The sequence below is a fragment of the Maylandia zebra genome, linkage group LG13 (genome assembly GCF_041146795.1).
Source record: "Maylandia zebra isolate NMK-2024a linkage group LG13, Mzebra_GT3a, whole genome shotgun sequence".
Classification (NCBI taxonomy): Eukaryota; Metazoa; Chordata; class Actinopteri; order Cichliformes; family Cichlidae; genus Maylandia; species Maylandia zebra.
In genome coordinates this window covers 20,752,424-20,777,636 of record NC_135179.1, presented here as the reverse complement: position 1 = coordinate 20,777,636, position 25,213 = coordinate 20,752,424, and the positions used below count along the sequence as shown (strand labels likewise).

The window sequence follows — 25,213 nt, the reverse complement described above, 5'->3', positions numbered from 1 at the left end:
GCTGGTAATTGTTGAGGCATAATTTGTTATTTATTAAGCAAATGCTGTTGTATGTATAGAAACTGAGGCTCCTTCAGTGTGAACAGTGATTAAAGAGACCAGGAAACCTGGCACCACTGACGATGAATGTGCAATCCATTTTCAGTGGTTTCCATGGATACCGGTGTTCTTTGAGAAATTTGAACACATGAAAATTGGGGTTTGTTTTATATTTCTATTCAAATTATTAGCAACATGTTTGACAGTCAGGAGTTAAATTTCACATTAAATGTCAAATGAAATGCATCAATCACAGTTCAAGTCCAGTAATTTTAGTTTTGAAATGAAATCAGTACAATACTCTGCAAAAAGTCTATAGCCATGCCTCATTTCTTTATGTTTTACCAGGAAAATGGGAAATAGGTGCAGCGATTTATTGAAATGTGCAACTATAAATGGAAACAAAGTGTGTAAGGTAAAACTAGCATGAAAGTCAATATTTGGTGTGATCACCTTAATTCTACCACACTGCCTGAACTTTCTTAGGCAAGCTTTCTCGCCATTTCTTTAAGTAGTCTTCAGTAATAGCTCTCCAGGCTTCTTGGAGACATTCAAAGCTCTTCTTTGGATGCTGGCTGCCTTTTGTTCTGTTGTTCTCTGAGGATGATCCCACACTGTTAATAATAATCTTGCAGTCCAGGCTCTGCAGAGGCCAATCCATGACTGATACTGTTCTATTGTGAGTTTTTCTATCCGGGTATGCTTTTACTGCATTGGCAGTGTGTTTGTATCAGTCTCACTGTCATGCTGAAAAATGAAGCTGTTGCCAATCAGATGCATTCCAGATGGTGTCGGTGGATAAAAATCTGACGGTACTTTTTGGGCTCATAATTCTGTCCATTTTGACAAGATCTCCAAGACCACTGTCTCAAATGCAGCACCCCCAACATGACAGAAAATCCACTGTAGTTTACAGATGGCACTAGACACTCATTATTGTACCTCTCTCCTGACCTTCTCCATACATATTAATAGCATTTTAAACCAAGACTGTCATATTTGGATTAATGATTCCATAAGACCTGCTTCTCACTGTTGAGGTCTGGGAAGTGCTTCCGCTCCCTTAAGGCCAAAACAGAGAGAATGAGGAGGAGCTTCTTCCCCCAGGCTATTTGGGCCGTGAACCAGGTGTAGGACTGGACTCTCCCACACACATCACTATAAGACTGGACTCTCACACACATCACGTCACCACACGCACTCTGGTTTTTCACACTTCCTATAATTTATAATCTTTATAATCTCTTTCTGCTATTTGCACATTTTTACTGTAAATTTCTAAGCTAATTTGTAAATTTTTGTAGTAACCTTTAAATTGTAAATACTGTAAAACCACTGTCATTTAATGGTCAGGCATTGCACAGCTACAAGCATTTCACCCCCATGTCATACTGTGTATGGTTGTGTGTGTGTGTGACAAATAAAATTTGAATTTGAGAAGAATTTTCAGTTTAGTTCTTGTGTAATTTGGCAAAACTCAGTCTTTTGTCCCCATTTCCCTTCTTTAAGATTGGCTTCTTGATGGCTGGCCATCCAGGGAGTGTCAACAAACAGCTGGAACAACTGAAGGGCCAGATGCATCTTTCAGGTCTTTGCTGGATTTTTTTCTTGACATGACTTGGAGATTGGAGCGTATGCCACTTGTTTTGTCCTCCACTTTCATCAACCTTTTAGGGATACACTACACATCATACTGAGATATGTCAGATTTTCAGCTCTATATGATCAATACTATTCTAAATAGTTTTGAAAACAATATTTTATTGGTACAAAAATACTATTTTATGTCTGTCAGATTATTATTTTTATTCATTTTTTTTTGTAAATTCAAACAAAGAAATGGAAACAAATGACATGATTTTGCGACAGGCTGTCTGAACATACAATTTAAAATGATTTCGTTTTTATGTTGTCTGTAGTTAGCTATCTTTTTTATGCTATAATAGTTAATAGATCTGAGTTAAGTGGCTTTAAAAAACAAACAAAAAAAGCAATTCCTCTGAAAATGGTCACGTACAAGAACTGGACTGAAAATAAGTAAAAAAGCAGCCAAAAGCTTTGAAAACCCTTCAGTCTGGAAAAACGCCTCTCAAGAACACTTTAAACAGTTACAAGACACTCTGTCTTCCTGGAAGCACAGTATAACAAAATGAGGAATGGCTTAAGACTTTTGCACATTACTGTACACATTAGTCGTCATTTCAAATACATAAAATTGGAGCGCTTTAAAAAACTTTTCATCTAGTAATCTATCTATCAAACAATTTTTTGGAGAAAGGAATCAAGTACTCATGATTTTACTACTACTCTAATGTGGCATTAACTGCGTGCTGTGCCAGCATCTCAAACTTTACTGAGTCTAATATAGATGTTTGAATAAATGCATTTGTAAACCTCCCTGTCTAAATTTCCTGCAACACTGCTTTGTATCAATAGTTTTTTTTAATCAAAGTTATTGTTTTTGTTTATGTCTTATAGAATGAAAAAACGTTTTTGCTTACAGGAGTGATGACACGAGCAGCACATGCACAGGGATTATCACCTCTAGCTATTATTCCTGGATTTACAATGGTCCCTGTTTCTGTTTAATTATTTCCTGTGTTATTTTGTCTTCCCTGGTCACTTTAATCTTGTCACTTTTGCTTATATATCTATGAGTATATATATGTCTATTAGGGGTGCAACGATACACAAAATTCACGGTTCAGTTCGGTTCGATACTTTGGTGTCACGGTTTGATATTTTTTCGATACAAAAAATGTTCATGCCTTTTTAATTTGTCATTTATTAAAATTATAAATATATATTTTAACTCAAAAGTACAGTTTTTAAATTTAATGTTGCTGAAACAACAAAGGGATAAAAAATTAAATCTATCTGATCGAGAAATCACTCATCTTTGGAAAAGAGAGTTTATTACAGAGAAATGGCTCTTTCCAAAATAAAAGCTATACTATACGCTTCTTCTGGGGTATATTCTCAGCAGCATATTAAACATATCAGGTGCCCATAAGGAGAATCATGTGCTAACGGCTGTCTAAATGACGCGGGTAAAATTTGTAGCATGCATGCTTGTTGTTTTTGTCTGCTTCCACTTGTCTTTGCACTAGGATGATGTCGGCGTAAATGTGCAGTCATATTCGTTGTGTTCCCACTAGTGCAGCCATCGCTAAAATGACATCAACGACATAACGCGGCAAATCTCCGTTAACGAGTTACTGCGGATCGCCCCGTGCGTGGGGCTGGACGACGTCAACACGTTAACAAGCTAACTGCGCTAACGCACTAGTTCCCACCAATTGAGCATTGTGTGGCACATCCGACATACTGTTTTACTTTTTCCATGACGCACTTACTAGTGATGTGCGGATCGATACTGGAATATCGATTCCTCTGATACCAGTCATTTATGTTCTAGAATCGATACTCATATTAAAATATCGATATTTTAGTAATTTAGGGTAAATTTGTAGGTTATCATTAACAGGAACAGAGTGGAAAGAAACTATATCATTTGGATTGTCTACATTGGAAGGAACTACTTAGTCTTCCGCCTGCCATAGTCATGTGCGAAGTACGTCTGTATAAGGCTACGTTCACACTGCAGGTCTTAATGCTCAATTCCGATTTTTTGATCAAATCCGATTTTTTTTGTCTGCTCGTTCACACTACAAATAAAATGCGACAGCAAACGCTCTCTAGTGTGAACGCTCAAAGCGGCCCGCATGCGCAAAAGAAGATGTCACACACAACGCGCTCTGTTTAGACCCAGAGCAACAGTATTGTTTGACTGATGGCCCTTAATATAAAGACTTCGGACTTCACGTTTCCCAATTTTTGCTTTAAGTTATTTTGTTATTTACATAATAATGTAGATAACCTAATAATGATCCTTATTGCCGTTTAAGAGAGGAGCGGTGCTTCAAAGGATAGCTGTAGATTTCTGTCAGAATCTGCAGATTATACAGTACAAATAAAATGTTTACGTTGTCTTCCCAACAGTTTCACTGACATCTACACTGGATGGCCAGGAAGCGTTCGCGATGTCTTCTCGGGCGCTTCTCTGGCGCTGATAATTGGCTTCAGTCTTGTGTCGGTGACGTAAAAGGCGGATTTAATGCGACTTGACCGTTCAAACAGCAGTTGCTTTCTAAAACATCGGATATGTATCGGATTCAGTACCACATACAAAAGTGACCCAGATCGGATTTGAAAATATCGGATTTGCGCCGTTCACACTGTCATAGCATGATCGGATATGGGTCGCATAGGGTCAAAAAAATCGGATTTGATGCGCTTTCGCCTGCAGTGTGAACGTAGCCTAAATGTTTCGCAGCCCCTTGGTGTGCACACTCACAACAATGGCTGAGCGTAAATGGAGTCATGTGCAGACGTATTTTACTTGCACAAACGGTTGAGACGTAGTTTGCAATACATGTGGCAAGAAAGTGAGGTGTTGTGGCAACACTACTAACCTCATCAAGCACTTCAGAGTAAATCATATCACAGAATATGACGAGCTTATGTTGAGGCGAACTGAAGAGGAGGAGTGGACAGGGACAGGTGCTGCTAGGGCGAGACAGACGTCTCTCACAGAGTCCTTTAGTGCTGCAGGCAGGCAACATGCTCAAATAGCGCACAACTTCAGTTTTCTTATTTCTATATGATAACTGTGCATTATTAAGCAATAAGAACAAGTAATCCGATGTCCTGTAATCATTATGACGCTATAATTTGAGATACAATAACTGAAATACGTTTTTGTACAAAGTATCGGTATCGGATCAGTATCGTCGATAACACCCTGAATTTTACTTGGTATCGGATCAGAAAGGAAATCAGTGGTATCGCACATCACTAGCGCTTACCATCAGGGTCATGCTTCACATGAAAACCAAGATAGTTCCAAACGACAGATCTGAATGAGGGTGGGGGAGGTTCAATTTCAGGTAGCGTTGAGGCAGTTGCCATGTTGCAACGAGCTTAGCTTCTGTCTTGCTAGCTTGCGCTGCGCTCAGTGGATCTACACTCGACAATGCAGCCTAGGCGGAGTAGTCGAACGCAGATCCACTGAGCAGTCAAAATAGACAGCATCGTCAGAAGAAAAGTTGATATAAAAAAAATTTTTTTTATTGTTTGATACATATGCGAACCGAAAGCATTGTCTCGAACGGTTCAATATCGATACAAGTATTGTTGCACTCCTATTGTCTCTATATAGACATATATATACACTACCAGTCAAAAGTTTGGACACACCTTCTTGTTCAATGGTTTTTCTTTATTTTTACTACTTTCTTCATTGTTGATAAATACTGAAAACATCAAATGTATGAAGCAAGATATGTGGAACTATGTAGCAAAGAAAAAAAGATAAATAATAAATCAAAGTTTCCACCCTTTGTTTTATTGACAGCGCTACAAATCTTTGGCCTTCTCTCAATGAGCTTCAAGATGTTGTCACCTAAAATGGTTTTCACTTCACAGGTGAGCCTTGTCAGGGTTCATTTGTTTAATGTCTTGCCTTCTCAATGGGGTTGGGACCATCAGTTGTGTTATGCAGAAGTCAGTGTGGTACACAGCTGACAGCCCTATTTGACAACTGTTAGAATTCATATTATGCCAAGAACCAATCAGGTAAGTAAATTGAAGTGACAATTCATCAACACTTTAAGAACTGAAGGTCAGTCAGTCCACACAATTGGTAAAATTATGAATGTGTACTCAAGTGCAGTGATACGCTAACAAAACTGGTTGACATGAGGACCATCCCGGGAAAGAAAGACCAAGAGTCACCTCTGCTGCTGAGGATAAATTCACCCGAGTCACCGGCCTCAGTTAACAGCACCCATCCAGTTTGCTTTTAGTTGGACCATCGTGTATTTTTCAACAGGACAATGATCCGAACTGCACCAGACGGCCTGGCCTCCACAGTCACCTGACCTAAACCCAATCGAGATGGTTTGGGATGAGAGTGAAGGCAAAGGTGCCAGGAAGAGCTCAGCATCTCTGGGAACTCCTTCAAGACTGTTGGAAAACCATTTCCAGTGGTTACCTTATGAAGCTCATGAGAGAATGTCAAGAGAGTGCAAAGCAGTAATGAAAGCAAAGGGTGGCTATTTTGAAGAATCTAAAATACAGTAGGAAAATACCTTTGGAGTTATTTCACACTTTTTTGTTTACTACATAATTCCATTTGTGTTCATTCATAGTTTTGGTGTCTTCAGTAAGAATCTACAATGTAAATAGTCATGAAAATAAAGAAAAACCGTGTGTGTGTGTGTGTGTGTGTGTGTGTGTGTGTGTGTGTGGCTCATAGTTCATTTCCACACATATTACCACTTCCTTTTTTCTAGACCTTGCCTTGTTCCCACCCCATGCCCCTACTGTTTTCTTCCATAGACTCCTTTTCTGTGTATGACCCCTGTCTAGATTACAGATAGGAGTTCAGATATTACTGTTCTTTTTTATGAAAAAATCATTACAGTGCTGATACGTTTTAAATCAATGCAGGGAACTTGCCTTACAACAAGGATTACTGACATCATATTCTTCTATGCTCAAAGTAAGTTGAAGAAAGTGGTTTGGTTCATAGTTTTTACAGGATTCTCTGCAGATTTTTGCATTTAAACTCCCAACATTTGTAATAGTTAAGACACTGAGCAAGATTTATGCCACTTGTCATAACAGAATAGCATGAAAAGTAAACACACCGCTGTAATAATAAGAAGAAATGAAGTGGTTAATTGTTACCACAAGAATAATGGGCACATTATTTTGATGTTTTTTTTTCTTTTAAAACAGCTTTTTAAAAATATGTAAATGTAGTTATGTGTATCTAAAGAGATGCAGGCACATTACGGATGCCACTTAATGTACATCTTCACATGTACTTCATAGATGCTGCACTTTGGTTTAATTTTCAAAGTAGGCACAAAAAAACAGTTTTGCATTGCACTGACTCATCATGAAGCAGAAGTACAAAAATGTTTATTAATAGTGACAGAAACCAAATGCATTTCAGAAGAGGGCGAAGTATCACAGGGCGATTATTTTCTACATTATCACTTGAGTGCCATTTGCTCTGTATTCATTAGTTTGATGTAATATACACAGGCACTCTCACACACACACGCATACACACAGCAGCTGTGTATCACATGACCTCTTTTTATAGATGTGCGTTTCAAAGAGACAAAATCAAAGACTTGTAAAACTGCTTCACACATAGAAATGGTCTATTAGTGCTTCCTTTGGAAACAAAGGTGTCTTTGAATGCATCAAATCAAAATGCAGAATTTATATGGCAGCCATATTTGATTTGCATCACAGAGTGGTAGACAGCAAAACCAGTGGAAAAAAAATACACCAACAAAAAAACAAAAACAAATGTTAGAACCATTAAAAAGCACTTAGCAATCACTCACTGTCTTAAATAATTTGACCTTCTTCTAGTCGTGTCTGCCAGTTAACAAAAATAATGATGATGAATGTGCATGAGAGATGCGATCATGAGTTTATGAAAGATGATGAAGTATTAACGTTACTTATATGGGTTGTTTTGGGGGTTTTTTTTTTACATTAATTGGAATTTTTTCTAAAATATAAGTACTTTTTACAAATTAACATAAAGTTTCTGAATCTCCTTTATGTCAGCTGTGTGACTCAGATAACCAGAGTGCCCAATGATGGGATGAATAACGGTTACTATGGCCACAGCATGGCTTCAGTTTCTAGTAATGAAAACTCTCAGAGGGAGGAATGCTGATACTGATTCAGTATGCATGGTTCGCCTCTCTTATAATCCAGCACTGGTTGAGATTGTATGAAACTCTAATAACGGATGAACTGTGTCAGCCATCACTTCAGAGTATTTCATAGAGGGATCGTCACTGCAAGACAGAGTTTATTCAGCTTTTCTGTGCTATTTATTTGTTGGCATAGTTCATACAGGGGAATAGAGTTATATAAATCCAGCCTTGACTTTGTCAGCGATTTTGCATCCAAAATAAATAAATAAATAGCGACACACTAGCCATCTTCTGCTTCACATGGGAAAGGTGCTTCATACAGTCACTGTTCTACTGCCCCCCTCTTGAGCAGTGTCACTATGTGCTAATGCACCCCGTCATTTCTGATAGCTTCCCAGCTGGTACTCATATTTAAAAATGAAAATGTGGCATCTTAGAAGTTGTTATTCGTGCAGTATTTGGGGTTGTAGAACTTTGTAATTTAATTGTAATTTTTAGATGTGCTTTCTCTAAGAATGATCAGCATTTAGATTTTTGTTGTGGTGGGAAAATGCGCAGAATCTGAAATCACAAGCAGTGTCCGAAGATGAATAATCGCAAACCCAACTGAAGGCTTTTACTGGAGGCTAGTAAATCAGAGCAGGTTTGGGAAGTCTGGGCTAGCTGTCATGCCACAGTATTGATTCAGTAATCCGAAGCCATCTCCCAAGTGCTTCTGATTTATCTGTCACATTTCATTATGACTCCTGTGCTCTGAAACTCTTTCTCTTTAATACAATACTGCAGAGAGCATTTAACCATCTGATGTGTCGTGTGTATTGGCACAATGGATAAGACTCCCTGCAGTAGACTTTCACTAATTTGGTAGGGTGCGATTTCCTCATATTATTTTGTTAAGAGATCTCACGCTGATGCTGCTATTGACACTGGAGGGAGACTGTGAGTGAATTAACAATTAGAGATTTAAAAAGCATGCTTATGGTGAATTGGGTCATTCTGTTGTAAAGGAACAGTGGTCCGTCATTTGAGTACTTTGCAGAGTGCTGCTACATTAAGGCATAAAAGAAAGAAAAGCAGCAGCCTCCTAAGGGAAATTGACAACATGGGTCATTTATTTAAGCAAGTGAAAATAACCTGCGTTTATGCTTATGGGCAAAACCAGGAAACTTGTAATATTTTCATGACACAACAGTACAAATAACCCAGATACCAGAGAGCACAAATTTGAGTTGGCAGTCATTTTCTTCAACCACAACAGAAATCTGTGATAACGCTCAACAATAGTACATAAAAATGTGAGCGGTTACTTAGGAAGGAGCGATCAATAATAACAGTTTAAATAGTGCTGTTGTTGGTGAGGAGTGACTGAATCTTGTACTGTAATTATTGGACAGCAGACTGGAAATTACTGAGCAGATTTTCTATTAATGGATAAGCAGGTACTGATTCATTCATACATCTCTTGGAATTGAAATAAGTAGCTCCCAAAGAAACTGCTCATTACTCATTACTTGAATCATTTTTGTGCTTTCTCTACCTCACCTCGCTTTACCTGAGCATGACATAAGCTTTTTTCCCTAAAAGTTACATCATAGTATCATACTAACACAACCACCCATCCACCTGCAAACCTGGTATATTCTTCTTCTTCTTTTAAGAAGGAACCATCTCTCTGCTGTCTTTTTAACCTATAAAGCTTTTATACACGTTGCATTGTGCTAGTGAATATGCTAACCTAAGGCAGGGATCTGCCAAACATCAGCATGTTAGTACTGCCATTGTTGGCTTGAGGTTAGCTGCTTTAGCACAGCTTTGACACTGCAGCAATCCAAAACTTGTTTTCCTAAAAAAAATTAATTAAAAAGAAAACAAAATTGCTTAAAACCCCTAAAGCTATTGTAGGCTATGGCACTGATGTCCACAGATGAAGCAGAATTCATTTATGGCAGTTGCAAAATCAAAAGATATTCTCTCCGGACCTTTAGATAACTAAAAATATGTTTTGTGTAACTTCTTCAGTCTATAGCCAGCGCTAATCACCCTGCTATTTGTGACTGATTAGAAGTGATAGATTTGGTATGAAAAAGAAATAAATATATAATATATAGATATAATTCAATATAATACTTCACACACACATATATATATATACACATCACATGCTATTATTTACTGTTTGTTTATTTATATTATTAGAAGTGAATGATTCTTCTTTTCCATGGCATCTATGTTGGTTGTCATAGTGAGAGCTTAGGAGTGTCCAGGTATGTTAACAGGCATACCAGAGTAAGATCTTCAGCCCCATTTCCCTCTTCATGTTTTTTAGCAATCTCTACTAATGTTCGAAGACAGTGTATCATATGGAATATCATATTTTTGACCCTATTTCTAAGGATTTAACATTGATTGTTAGCATCACAATTAAAATTATAAACAAAGTAATTAATTAAACTAATATCAAATGTAAATGTTTTCTCAACCTTTTTACAGTCACAGCTGAAATGTGATAAGAAGCCCACAAGCTGCCTCAGTGTAGGATTTTAAATGGAAGACAGACTGACAAGTTTACCATTTACAATCCTGACACAAGCAATATATCATTGCGGTCTTGCAGAGTGTACATATATAGCTGAGAGTAATATCTGATGCAATATTGCATCATCACCTACAGGTGACAATCTGATCAAATCCGCAGGACATTTTGCCATGTAACTTCTTTTTTTTTCCTTTTTACTGTGCACTTGCGGTGGTGCCATTGTGATGCAGAACTCTGCCACTGCACCAAAAAGCATCAGTGACAGATGAGTTGAGGATGTGCAGCAATGCTGGCAGGCTAACCATGCTCTGGATCAATGACTGTAGAAAACATTGCTCTGGATGTGACATCAGTGTTGTATGTTGGTCGCCAGTGGTGAAAAGGATGGTTTGAAATGATTGAAGTGATTTAAAAAGGCAGGCTGTGACATGCACAGTGTCCAGAAATTCTACTCAGATCTGATTTGCCATGGATGTGGTTTAAAGCTGACTTGTAAATTAAGTCCATATATTTCTAACTCGATAAGCCAAACAGCGATGGGCACTGACTTAGGAGTTACTTCTATTTAAGCTTGTTATTGTCTGAAGGAAGGAAAGCTGGATTCCAGTGTCACTCAAGGAAAAATAGAAACCCTTTCTTTTCATGCAATCATTTAATGGATTTGGGATGATGTGATTAATAAGGGCACGAATTCTGTAAAATAAGGATATGCATTGCATTACATTACATAAAGACATGCAGTTTTTCCCTAACATATCAGTTATTTAGACTTTTTTTTTTTACATATTATCATTTGAAATCCCTTTGTTTTTAACAATAATAATGTATACTTTATTGATCCCCGTGGGCAAATTACTCTGTCTGCATTTAACCTATTCACTCAGTGAAGCAGTGGGCAGCCGCCCAGGGAGCAGTGTGTGGGGACGGTACCTTGCTCAGGGGTACCTCAGTGTAGCCGTTCAGTGGATTCAGACCCCCGACCTTCCGATCGTGGGGGTGACCACGCTACCTACCGAGCTATCCCTGCCCCAATATTGGCACTTAATAATTTTCCGGTAAATTCCAATAGCAAGGTGACTTGCTGTAAGTGTGATAAGCCAAAATCATGTCAAAAACATGTGTCACTTTGTTGACTTACATGACTTGCATGGCCGGCTACTATTATTAAGTTATGATCGACTATCAAGAGAATCACTGCAATTCAGTTTCTATCATGCTGTGAAGGACAGAGAACTGTGGACAAGCTGACAATTGGACAAAAGTGAGAGTGATAATTTCTGAATCTCATTGTATGTTACATAACAGTGCTCCTTACACTGTGGCACTGAATAACCACAATGCTCCGTGGAAACATGCAGTCAGTGAAAGCAAATGTCTGCTGTCTTACTTTGATGTCCATCACTGAAATGTCACATCCTGAATCTGCCAAGTATTCATGCTGCCACTTGAAAATAAATCCAAAGAAATATATTTTATATAGCCTAACGAACATGATCAAAATGTAGGTTTTGATATCCCTGAAGTTCTTTTTCACTTCTTGTGGCACTGTACTCTAAATTGTTCATGGTTAAAAGGGATTCATTCATTTATTCTCATTCTCATTGACATACATCTCCAATAACTATTAATTTTCCTAAAATAATATACAAAATATATATAATATATATTGCAAGAAAAATGCCACTTTCTTCAAACAAAAAATACATTGTCTAAAACTTTCACTATTAGTAATGCAGATTATTTTATTAACCTTGTTCATAACTTTCTATAGAAGAAATGAACAAACCGCACGCAGGAATTTTGTCCTTGCATTCAGTTTAGATTTTCCGCTTTATCAACATTATCGCACACATGGCAATACACACTGTATTGTTGTGATGCTGCGTCTAAGTGTACAGTGTTTGCTGCCCTAGATCACAGTATACCGTGTAAGTTTAAAAGCAACATCCATTACAGCTACATGAGGACACTTGCCATACCCTGCAGAGGGACTGCCAGTGAGAGCAGCTAAAGAAGCCCCTTGAGAAAAAAAATTGGATTTTGCCTCCACTTTACCACATAGACAGTGTTTTTGAGTGACAGACTCATTTGCCAGGTTTTGTGGGTGGATGTTTATGCAAATGCCTCTCCTCTGTGGGCTGAAATAGCTATCCAGTGACAGGCCAAAACTAACTGGGTTGAAATGCAGAAGCATGCAACTGAGAGGCTGAAAGCAGTGCATAATTCCCATTAAAATCTCTGGCACCATACAACAAGGGCTTGATAAAAAATTTACCATATTAAGCCAGCCCACACAAAAGTTAGAATATGATTTGGTTCTTTTTTAAATGTTTAAGACATTTCACAATGTTTACTTGCAATAAGAGCTTCAAAGACATGCCTCAGCCTCACAACTGCAGGGCAAAGCCGCAACAGACTCATGTGAATGTTGTTCATGTTTTCTTAGAAAGATGAATAGGGCAGTTGCCGAGGCTCTGTAGCAGTCTAAATTAAGTTGTCATATGATAATCCAAATTGCTGTTGTCCAAATTTGTTTTTACAATGTACCGAATTGCTCCAATTTGCTGTGAGACAAAGATACCAAACCTTCATTTCACACGGCGTTCTAGTTACATAAAATAAAATCAAGTACAGCGCGTTACCTTTGCTCCACTGAAAGTGACTACAGGAATATTTTATTTTGCTATAGCATGAAATCAGAGTCATTGTACTGAATTAAACATAAGATGGCAATAAACAAATCTTATTTATATCACAGAAACACGAGACAGACGTCCTCTTTTACAGATATTCATTACTTGCTATGTTTGCATTCATAAAGAAGCCTTTTCAAAGGAAAGAAGATCATAATAGTGCGTAGTCCTTTGATTTTGGTCCACTTATTACTACTCATAAATTGCAAAATAGAGACTTGATACACTGTGATGTCGAGCAAGACCTGATTGCAAATGGAAATGTTTCTATGATAAATATGTGTTGTGTGGAGATGAAAAACTGCAGTAGCTTACTGTTTGGAGGCTTTGACAAAGAGCTGTATCAGCTTCAGCCATGCACACTGTGGCAAAAGTCATGCAACAGCAGTGTACTGCAAGATGGGATTTAAAATGAATTCTTTGGAGTGGAACACTGAAAAGATCTGAAAAAAGTTTGCCTTACCTAAAACCTACGCATTTCAGTTTTTCACAGGCTTTTGCAGTGACAGACTCTAAGAGCTGAAAACCTCTGATGCTTGCTGTTGCTTCAGTGTTTCCAATACAGTGATTTTAGAGCACACATCTTAAATTATGCATAAATACTCAAAACATTTACTTTTAAATTGATGGACATGATGCTAATTGATGGAAGCATGAACAGCATGAAAATGAAATATTGGTTTCTGGCTTAACTGGTGACGTCAATGGTGCACCAAACCAGCCTCAGTTCAGCATTTTCACAGCCTACAACGTGGCTGAGGTTTATATTTGTCACTTTGCATTATTTTTATTTAATAGGAAAGCTCAAAGAGTTGAATGGGAACTTGAATTCTAAACAGGCAAATGTGTGACATTTCAAGAAGAATTTATGAGTAGTTGTGGGAGCTGGTGCAGCGTGGATATATGAGCACACAAATGTTCCACCGTTTGGAATTCATAGCAAGGAGCGAGTTTACAGGTGGGATACACACACTAATAAATCAGACATGCACGTTTCTTCATTTCTTATGCAGAATTTTGCTAGTGAAACACTGCAGATTTTAGGGGGTGTGGCTGCCAAACATTAGAGAATTAGACACTGCATGAGCCATTACTCTGATTGCAATTCCTGCTGCAATATGGCTTTATTATAGGCAACAACTGTTTCTCGCAAATTTAATTGCAGTGGTGTCCATTGCTGGCTGTAAAGTTGAAAAGGGGAAGCTGTCATTTACATGACATTGCAAAGAGGTTGGAGATTAACCCTCGGTAGATGCACGATTTGGACCTGTTTGGACAAATTTAAGGAACTTAGCTTCCAAGTGTAATTTTGTAATGTGTTACACTGTATGTTACATGTGATTTTTTTGAAGCACTTTGAATTGTTGCTACTCAGTAGTTTAGTTCACAGGAAAATATTGTCAAGTTTTATGTTTCAGTTTTTTGTGAATTTTCTTTCTTTTTTTTTACATTTTAAGAAATATAAATGTAGCCAATAAATATGATGTATTTAGATGAAAACGCCATTTGTTAAAAATACCAAGCTATATATATAAAAAGCAAGTTGTACAATGAAACAGCGTGCAACCAGCTGCAAAATTAACTAATAATATAATGTATTATATTATAAAGCTCATAAAGGCAATATTCTTTTACTTCTTATTCAGTTTTAATGCATACATGTTACACATTAATACATATTAATCATGAGATAATTTGCAGTGTGGTTTTTTGGAGGGGGGGGGGTGTATGAGGGTATGTTCTTGCTGTGTAATGTTTTCTAGACGTAATGCAATAAATCATATCCTCACTTTTTAAATTGTATTTCAGGTTTTCCTGGATTTACTGTATACTGTTTACTAACGTCAGAGCAGTTTTGACAACACAAGGCTTTAATTTACTCTGCCGCAGTTGGCAGTGCACAGTCTGGGCATATAGAGGAGGAGTTATCAGTCTGACTCCCAATTGTCATGCTGCCGAAAAAGAGGCTCAAGACTGAGATCACCAATCCATGTCAAATGAACAACAATATTCACAGCTGGTCTGCATCCACCTCGCTGCCAGGTTATCATATCTAGAATCTCAGCCCAGCCTACAGCGTACGGTTAATATAAAGTAGCTCCAGATATAAAAAAAACTGTCAGGATGATTGATTGAAAGCACAATCTTAACACTAATTAACTCAAAAGTAGCTTCTACAGCTAAATTATGTGTGTTAACTGTGAAAACGTGTGGATCGTGTTTGAATCTCCTATTATTATTATGACGGTGCTATTTGGTATTATCTATCACTCAATGACATTAGGGTCAGCCTCGTATGTTGGACCTTATACTTTATCATCAAATTGTATCCCATGTAAAACAGAGACTTTTGTGTTTCCAAAGAGCTCATTTGCATCCATGCGTGACGGCGTGAGTGGTTTAAGAAGACCTTTAAATGTAACAACAGTTTTTGTGGTTCTGCCATCATGTAAAATGACTTAACAGTCCCCATAGAGCCTCATGAACTTTTATATCTGGAAGTAGCCACCACCTGGACGATTTAAGCAATGTAAAGTTTATATATGTATATTTAAGTGCCACGCACAGAGGGGAGCTGCTCAGTCACCTCCAAACTCCATTATCTATGCCTGGGAATCCCAGACTCGTGGATCCTGAAGTAATTTTGGATATAATGTCTGACCACATTTTATTAGTTTCCCGTGTGTTTCACAAAACCGACTGAAATTGACCCAAAGCTGTGTAACTGATCAGAGCATAAAATGTAATCATTCCACAACCAGCATTATCTCTTCTTTTTTGAATAGGCAAAATTTAATAGACAGTTAATGGACAAAGAAGATGGCTGGCCCTTTCATAGTAATTCTTCAGTGTTGACCTTGTCAATCCATGACAACTTTCCTTTAGTATTCCTATGCCCACTTAACTACATTAGTAAGAGGGATGCTGAAGAATTGGAACAGCAGACACATGTAAAAAAGAGAGAAAGAGAGAGAGAGAGAGAAAAGGACACAATACAGTTTCTAAAAATTACAACTGGCACAGGCTGGAACTCGAAAAAATCCTAAAAGGTGCAGTAATTGAGCCCAGAATTTCAGGGGGAATTGGCACATGAAATATTTGAGACAAATAATGCATGTCTCAGATAAAAACAGATTCTGTGCTGTTGATCTGAGCTCTCTCCTTCACTGAATTGGAACTAAAATGGCCTCCAAGTGTACTGAACAATGGGGGTGAGCATAATGCAGTGTGACTACTGAGTGACTTGACTGAGATCCAAAGTGAATAAAAGGCCTCACTATGTGAGCCAGCGAGGCTGAGCTGCTGCAGTGCTCAGGACTTTGGCGGGTGACAGTGCGTTATAACGCTTCACACACATTTCATTTGCCAATAAATCCTATTGCCATTTCCCACATTGCACGCGGCCTGTGTCATCAAAAGTTGTAATCATCAAATAAGCATTTGTACATAGTCTTAAAGAGTTTTTTCTCCCTCTGAAATGTAAAACCCCTGTCCTTCGACTTAAATTATCCTTTGTAAAGAGCAGCCTGAGAACGCATCTAAAGAATTTATGTAGTTTATTCATATTGCATATTGCATGAAGGAATCAAATCAATGTTCATGCACGGAAAAAAAGAGAATCAAGACATTTCTAACCTACTTATTGTGATTACAATGAATCTGAAGACCTAGTTTGTGTGGACTCATTAAATATTAATCGAAATCTTCGACACGAGATTCATTTTTTTGTGTTGCATTATCAAGTTTGAAACTAATTATTAACCCTTATCTGCATAAAGCTTCTTATTGCCACAGTCACATTTGGCAGATTTATTCGCTATTACCTAAAATTCAATCACGCCACAGAAAAAGGAGGCATGGAAAGAGGAGTAAGATGAACTAACATACCTGGCAGATTATCTGACAAATCGAAACCGTGTTTGGATGAGAAAAGTCAGATTTCCCCTTTCATTTCTAAATGATGACTGTGTAACGCTACGGTGCGTTTCAGTGACAGTGATTTAAGGAAGGAAGGGGTTTTTTGTAGAGTTGTTTTGTTTCCATGTAACAGTGAGGCATTTTGACATAAACATGACAAAGCACATCCCTCTCAGACAGTGACACCCCTTGACCCTGACCCTTGAAAACTGGCAACTTTAAACCAAATGAGGGAAGAGAATAATATATCTGTCCTCAGCCAAAGATCAGACAAGACAATGCCATGTGACCGCGTTTGTGAAGCCAAGTGAAACTTGGTTTCTTTGAACAGAGCCGCTTGCATGGAAGTACCAGTATTTGCAGAGAACGTGGCTGAAAAGTGTGTGTGTGTGTGTGTGTGTGTGTGTGTGTGTGTGTATGGGTGGGGGGTGGGGGGACAACTGGGTAAGAAAACTGTCTTAAAATGTTGCGCTGTTCTGGCTGTCTGGTTGCTGAAAGCCTCTTTTTGCACATGCTTTAAAATTGTGACAGAATAGAAGGTGTGAGACATTTTCTGCCAAGGTTTTACTTAAAGCAGTTTTATATTTGTGCGCTCTGAAATTCAGAGTCACATTAGCTGGAGTCACTCTCGACTATTCATTGGGCTGATAGCGAAAAAAAAAAACACATCCAGGAACTCACAAAGAGGGAACACAGTCAGTTGAGTATTCACCTACGAGCAACTGGGAGCCTTGAGCCGACTTAATTTTGATTGTGTGGAAGGTGTTAGGAAACCCACAAAAAAAAAAAAAAAAAAAAAAACAGACCCCAAAATTAAATCTGTCATGCTGTGAGTGCTACTGCACCACTGTGCTGCCTTTTACAACTTTTATTCATGCAACGGGAGAATGTGATAAAAATAAAACTGCATAAATGAGTCATCAGAGTAGTACATCTGGATTTCATTGTTATTGCTGTGGCTTTCAAAATGTCACCGAATGGGATCTGCTTCCCCCCCCTGAATAATCACCTTAAATAATCAAGAGCATCAACTTTCAAATTGCTGTTACCCCCCAGTCTGTGCGAAACGCCGGTGGGGTGTTTCTGTGGCATGGCTGGAGTACACAACCTCCGGCCCTGCTTTTCTTTGATGTGCTCCGAAGCCACCCGCTACCAGGAACTGAAGATCAAAGACACGTGATTTTATCAAATAGAGCTCTTGTCGACTGTTTGTAATGCTTTATTCTTCATCAGGAATACCCACTCTGTCACCACGATGCCACAGGAGACGCAGTGCTCTTTTAAAACCCAGTGGTGATCTCCCCGTTATCCAGATGAAAACGGATTTATTCAAACCTCCCATCAACCAACCCTATAAATAGAAGCTTGTGGAAAATCTTCTGAGAGAGAGAGAAAAAAAATAATCTGTGCTCTTAAGCTGTTATTAACATGCTGATAGAAAAATGTCAAATGTTATTTTAGAGCAGGGAATTTTCTGTGAAAAGAAGCATAACGCTTCCCGGTAATATTTATGACACAAATGTAAGATTTACTAAATGATGAAATTACCTGACAAAATACACAGCTGAGTCATACTCACTGTTGTTACTCCACATGCTATTTGACTGTGTGTGTGAGGGGGCTGGATTGTTAATGGTAATTTTCTTCAGATGGTGTATGCATTATGGCTTAAGGGCTCTAGAGAAGCAGTAGCTAAACTATTCTCGAAATGGGTTTGTCATCCAACTTGATGGAGGTTAGCCACCTTAAAAATCACACGGAAATCTAGAGCTAGAGTAATTCTTACAAAAGCCATATAAATATCTTGAATGCTGTGGTGCTGATGCATCTTACGATAAACAAATTCCACATATGTGCGTTTGAAAAACGTGCCTGGAAATGTGACGTGGCACATAGCAGCGCTCATCTCCAGTCAACTGAACAGCTGAACTACTGCAATCAATATTTGTCTCTTCTTTGTGATAAGATAACTGCCACCTGTTATCCAGAGTGTTATTATAGCAACTGTTATTTTGGTACTTGCCACAGGGAACTAGCTCCATAACATTCCTGCAATCATTATTTCCCCACATCCCCCTCCAAAAAAGGTTGATTCATTATTTTTGGTTCATTGTGCCTTGATGAACACCCCTCCCTTCCCTGAAGTATGTAGCGTATTCCTCAAGGTGGGACGGTTCTCTGCTATCTGTTAAAATGCGAGCAGTTATGTGTCGAGAATGGCTTTCTTCGCAGTAGGTGAGAAAAAAAACACAACAACAAAAGATTAAAAAAAGAAAAAAACTCCCCCTACTAAGTGATAACACGAATACACAGAGAAATAACAGCCCTTATCATAAATAATAATTCGCTTATCTACTTTTCAATGTGTGTGGATGAATAGGTGGTTTGTGCATGCATGGGTGCTTGATGCATGTATGCACATTAGTGAATTACATGTCAACTGAAAATGCCGTCTTTCCTCTGTATATTGTTATTGCTCATTTCCAACAAACAGTGAAAACACGTTGCATTGCTCTATGGCAGCACTGCAAAAGTAGTATCCCTCTAGAACAGCTTTGAAAGAAAAGAAGAAAAAGCTCGTTTTTAAAATTAAATAACCTAAATACATTCCCGTATTTTCTGCAAAGCTAAACAATCCTTAACTCTTACATCTCATCCACAAGCTTTATGTGTTGCATTGCTTGAGCATTGTGCTCCAATTGGACACTGCTGCATCTATGATCCCAATCGTTCCATTTGCCATACAGGCTGCATGCCAATAAAAATGAAGGATGTGTCCGTATTGACCGCTGCTGGTCTTTGTATGGATGACACTGACATAAATGTATATACACACAAAAAAAATTATCTTTGGATTTGCAGCCATTTTAACTCTGCTTATGTGTACAAAAACAGCCATTTTAAAATTCACAGCAATGATAGTGCATTTTGAATTCAGTCCAACCAAATGAAAGACCCCCTTTTTAGATGGTTTGGTTTGTGCTGGTGTGGTCTTTACTACACCCAACTCCCCCGGCAGCTTTTTTCCCCTTTTATTCCTTCATCTTCTTCTTTTATTTTTATCTTGAAGTTGACTCATTTCTGAGCCAACTACACTAGATATATCTATGTGTGCTCTTTGTTTCATGGGCCATCACACTTCAAACATGCAATTAGGGCAGAGGTAGGAGTGACTGACGTGCACATTTATTTGACATGATTGCTATCTTCTCTATGCATACTTAATTCCATATACAACTATTTCAGCATAAAGAAGAAAGATGACAGGATACTCACCTTCTTTAGGAGGCCGTTTAACTTCTGCGGTCAGATTGCAGATCTGCCCGGCTTGTAGTTGGGGTGACAAGCAACCCTCCGTTTGTGGATTCAAGGGTAAAACCACGTTGTTGAGCATGAGCATGCTCTCTGATTCTCCATCGCCTAAATGCTGAGGACATGTGCATTTCGTGTACACAATCCCACATGTCTCCACTGTCCCTTTTTCTAATTTCAGGCAATTTTCCAGCCATGTACAAAGCACTTGACATCCAAATTGGCTAGGGCTGGCCTTGTTCAACACTAGAAACTCCACAATAGACTTCTCCTCCTCATCCAGCTTCTGTGGCGTCAATCCATTGTAATCATAAGGGAAAACTCTCCGTAGCTGAACAAAATTCTTGTCATACAGCAAAAATACGTAAATATTCTTTGAATCACACAAATACACTATAGACTCGTTGACTCTCAGCAGTTCATTGATCTTTTCATGTGAGTAATGGTCAAACTGATAAGCAAGCAAAGAGTATTCAGAGCAGCTCAAGTCTCGCTTGTATAGCTTCAGGTAGATGCTGTATTTGGTAGGGTCAGGGTTCTCCAGCGTCCATGTACAGTTTGTATAGTTCTTGGGAAACATTTCAGTCACTGAATATGATCCATAAATGACCCCCTTGACCAGAGTGGAACACCAATAATCTTGGGCACCAGTTAATCCAAACATAACCAGAAGATAGGTGGAAAATATATAAATCAACAGGTTTCGAACAGCCTTCATCCTATGTCATTTGGCCTGCAGGGAAAGATGAAGAGGATTACACAAAGGGGTGTTAAAGCAGGGCACATAAACACATGATAGATTATCACTACCAAGTCTGACTAACGAGCTTACATAGTTCTTATTACATCCTGCCATGATAAGAAGGGGGGCAAAAAGACACACAGGTAAACCTCAGCAACATGTGTTTTGCATCTCCATCCTTCATCACTATACTTTGTGCAAGCATTGCCACCTTGTGGTTGCTTCGGCTATTATTTATTTATTTATTTTTATTTAGGGAGGTGGGTGCAATAATGTGAGTCATTTAGACTTATTAATTGGGTCGTATTCGGTACGGCACAATCCCCGGAGATATACAAATGTAGCTATTTAGAAAATCTGGCGACAAAAAGGAAGAAACGGCGAAAGTGGCAGCCTTTGTAAGTCAGCGCAGTCCACGCGAGTTGTGGAAAATGTGCAGCTGCTCATTTTACGCAGTAACCAGTATCTTTGCACATGAAGCTATGTTCTCTGTGAATGTTTGCTCACGGGACAGTTAGATAATATGAGGAAGACAAACTGACGTTATATATATTTTTATTATTATTTATTTGGAGGGGGGTTATGTCCTGGCGTGTGCTCGGTCACTGCGAACTGTCGCCTCTTCCACACCACCTGCATGTCTCTGAATTTCAGGCATATTTGACAATGCAATTTGATAAAGAGACTGTGTGTGTGTGTGTGTGTGTGTGTGTGTGTGTGTGTGTGTGTGTGTGTGTGTGTGTGTGTGTGTGTTGTATGTCTGAGCTTGCATGTGTGCGTGTGCGGATCTACATGTGTGTGTGTGGGGGGGGGAGAGAGAGAGAGAGAGAATGCAATGCGATGTCCTGATTGCTTTAATCCTACAGGCAATGCAGCTGTGAGCAGTGTCACAGCAGAATGCGCGCGAGGGTGTGTGTACGTGTGCGCCTGTGTGTCTGTGTATGCGCGCGTGTGTCTCGAACTGTGTGTTGCGTGTGTGTCTGTGTGGGCGTTCAAATCGCAAGTAGGCTAGAGATGGGCTACCAGTTTTCACATAATAGATCCATTTGCGCATATGTCTTCAACTTCTTTCTCTTTGAATCGTGAATCACGCCCGTCACATTACCCCAGAATTATATGTGCGTTATATAAGGATTTGTGGAAGCGGTGCTGAGTTGGATCAGCTTTCTGCCGCGATAAATTCACATGATTTCACGTCCTTCCACAAGATTCACGACCAGGGCTAGACGAGAAAAATAAAATCAGTATTCTGGAGACGAGAAATCGGTCAAGAGACGCTGATTTTATTGCCGGGCTTCTAAGAGCAATTTAGACTCGAGAGGAAATCTGAATATAGAGACACGTCGGCCACGGGCTACATCTCATGCAGTGTCACTTCGAGGCTCGGCACTTTAAAGTGATTTTTGGCTCTTAAGAGAGAGATCAGCTCTTAAAATTCCTCTGTTAAGCACCCTGGACTAATGTGAGCGGATGAACGCTCCAAAACCATCGTGATGAATATACGGGGCAAATGTTTGAGAGAGGGAGGCTAAACTTTAACTGACAGATGACATATGAAAATTGCCATTGCACTTGCTCGAAGACCTTCATCTCATAATAATAATAATAATAATAATAATAATAATAATAATAATAATAATAATAATAATAATAATGTCTTACCTTACACTGCGGAAGCTATGGCTATTTTTTCCACATACTTGACCACATCCTTTATAAATAAATTCTGCAGCCCTCCAGTGAATCAATACTCCCCATTCCCGACAATAGAAGTCCGGCGCAACAAGATGGTTCAATGGATGAAAATAAAATGCGTTACACTCCGGTCTGCCCGCACATATCCCCCCGTCTCCTTCTTCTGGGTTTTTCCCATCAAAACGGAGCGCAACAACACACGACAGCCACCGAGAAAAAGAGAGAGAGAGGAGAAGAAGAAGAAGAAGAAGAAGAAAGGAGAAAGACCAGGAGAGACAGAGGGGAAGAAATTCTTGGAGTGACGACGAGAGCAATTCTTACAGTATTTACCATAAATTAATTCGGCAGACTCCACGTCTCTATTTCCCACCGAAATGTTTTCTCCATCAAGTCGCGCACCGACCCCCCCTCTCCGCAAAAAGGGGGTGAATAGGGAAAAGAAAAAGAAAAAAAGATCCGTAGTGGGTGGATGTGAGATGTTGGGGGGTCAGTGAGTTACAACACAGAGAGAAATAGACGCGCTTTGCTTGGTGCTTGCAGAGCTCCAGGAGCAGGCTGCAATATCACGTCACACTCAGCCGCTAAGATAAAGCACGTACGTACGCTTCTTACTGCCGCTGCGTCTGGCACCGCCACCACTTTCTTCCCTGCCCTCCTCCTCCTCCTCCCCTCTTTCTTTCTTTCTTTCTTTCCTTCTTTTTTCTCTCTCTTTTTCCCCTCATACAGCCTCCCTTTAATTCGAGTCAAAAGGGTTTCCCCCCCTGAACTGGACCCTCTCAGTTGTGCTTCAGACAATACTGCGCTTTGCTTCTGCGCCCTTCTCCAATCAGGAATATTTCACGGATTTTTTTATTTTTGTTACATTTTTTTTTCTGGATAAGAGGAGGGTGTGAGAATAACGTGATCATAAATGCTACTCGAGCGCTCTATCAGTGGGACTTGAGAGCTCGCTGGTGTGTTTGGTAATTTTCCCTTCTCTCCTGATGGGTGACAGCCGCTGTTTTGATTTCTTCACAGTTTGTCGATGTGCAGCACCCTGCACGTCCTCCTGCTCGCCCGAATTCGCGCTGCTGGAAGAACAAATGCTTATGGGGCAACTTGTGCCGTCTGTGGAAAGTTGTGCCGGGGTGTCTTCACCTTACAGGTGCAACTTTAAAGCTGCTGTTTTTCTTTCACTTTATTCTGCTTTCTCGGGGGAGTGCTTGCACAGACCGCCTTAATGTTTTCCCTGAACTCTTTCAAACGTTTTTTTTTTCTTACAGTCTAAATGTGCATTCATTCAATCATCAGTAGTGAACTAAATGCTCCAGGCTTCATCAGCTGGCCGCTGACAATGAGGCACAAATGGTTCTGCAATAGTCTTCATCTCCCACTGGCTGAACTCATGGGAAGAATGGAATTGTAATGGAATGGGGATAGGGAGCTTCAGGGTGATCCAAATCACCTGCTGATCACTCCGCCCCTCCAAATGAAGGTGGAGGAAGGGTTTTGTTTTCATATGTGCCTTTTCTTTATCAGTATCCCATACAAAGGCTAAGCACAGACCTGATCATGTGCTTAAAAGAAAATGTATGGTAACGGAATGGCTGTCTTTGTTTTAGCCATGCCACGGGCTGGATAGTTGTCCAGGGTCTACTCCGCCTCTCGCCCAATGCCAGCTGGGATAGGCTCCAGCCAACCACCACTCTCCACAGGACACAAGCGGGTAGAGCTTGGATGGATGGAGAAATGATTGTGCATGACTTTCACATAGCTTGGAGCTCAATTCATTTGCATATTTGTGTTATTTGCATATTCAAAAAGGATGACATTCAATTGGTAAGTCCAGACAGAAACAACTGTTTGGTGTAGTTTTATTTTGTGATTTCTTTTTTCTTGGAGAGTTTGGTCAGCTGCTCTAATCATTTTACTGCGAATAGTTAACTCTCATTAGCCTGGCCGTCTCTTTCAGGCCCTGACTGAATGCGTTCCATCTGAGCAGATGCTGCATGAAGAAGCTGTTTGTTTATTTATTTCCAGGAAGTTTCAATCTGAAGTGTTTCTAAGCCAGCCTTTCCAAAAGAATGCTACAGAACCACACAGAGCAGCAGCGTTGTGAGAATCTGAAAGGACTTGTTTGTATCTCCAGCATCCTATCCCACACAGCGTTTACAACATTGTTAATCGGTTGCCAAACTTATAAAGGAGCTTGGAGTCCTGTTGGTTTCTGTGGCCTGTGACTAGAAGCTTTCTAATTCCAGTCTTCCCCAGGCAGTCAGTGGAACATCAGGGGTGACCTCGAGTCAGCCCACTTTCCACGGCCATAATGAAGACTTGGGTGTTTAGGGAGCTTTTGGCTCAGTACGCCAAGAGGTGGGAGAAATTCATGCAAAGCCTTATTGAACAATGAAAACACAATAAGTATCTCTCCACTGACTCACGAGGAGGCCAATTGCCAAGCTCCAGGAATGCAGCCATCACTCTCCTCTGCAAGGACATTTCCAGAGTCCAGCTGGTATGCTCTGTGGTTGCATTGTTGTCACTGCAA

General features: G+C 39.4%; 1 protein-coding gene across 5 annotated transcripts in view; it reads right to left on the bottom strand.

Annotated features, from left to right (window-relative positions):
* adgrb3 (adhesion G protein-coupled receptor B3) overlaps positions 1 to 23,214 on the bottom strand; it is a 117,271-nt gene extending 94,057 nt beyond the window's left edge. For 4 of the 5 annotated variants that reach the window (XM_004555977.5, XM_004555979.4, XM_004555978.4 and 1 more), the window contains exons 1-2: positions 22,654 to 23,214; positions 20,214 to 20,982 (exon numbers count right to left, since the gene is read on the bottom strand). In XM_004555977.5, the coding sequence (XP_004556034.1) occupies positions 20,214 to 20,967 (754 nt within the window). In that variant the 5' untranslated portion in view covers positions 20,968 to 20,982; positions 22,654 to 23,214. The remainder of the gene's footprint in view (positions 1 to 20,213; positions 20,983 to 22,653) is intronic. The other variant, XM_004555983.5, reaches the window with a different exon arrangement.
* Positions 23,215 to 25,213: the final 1,999 nt, after the last annotated feature.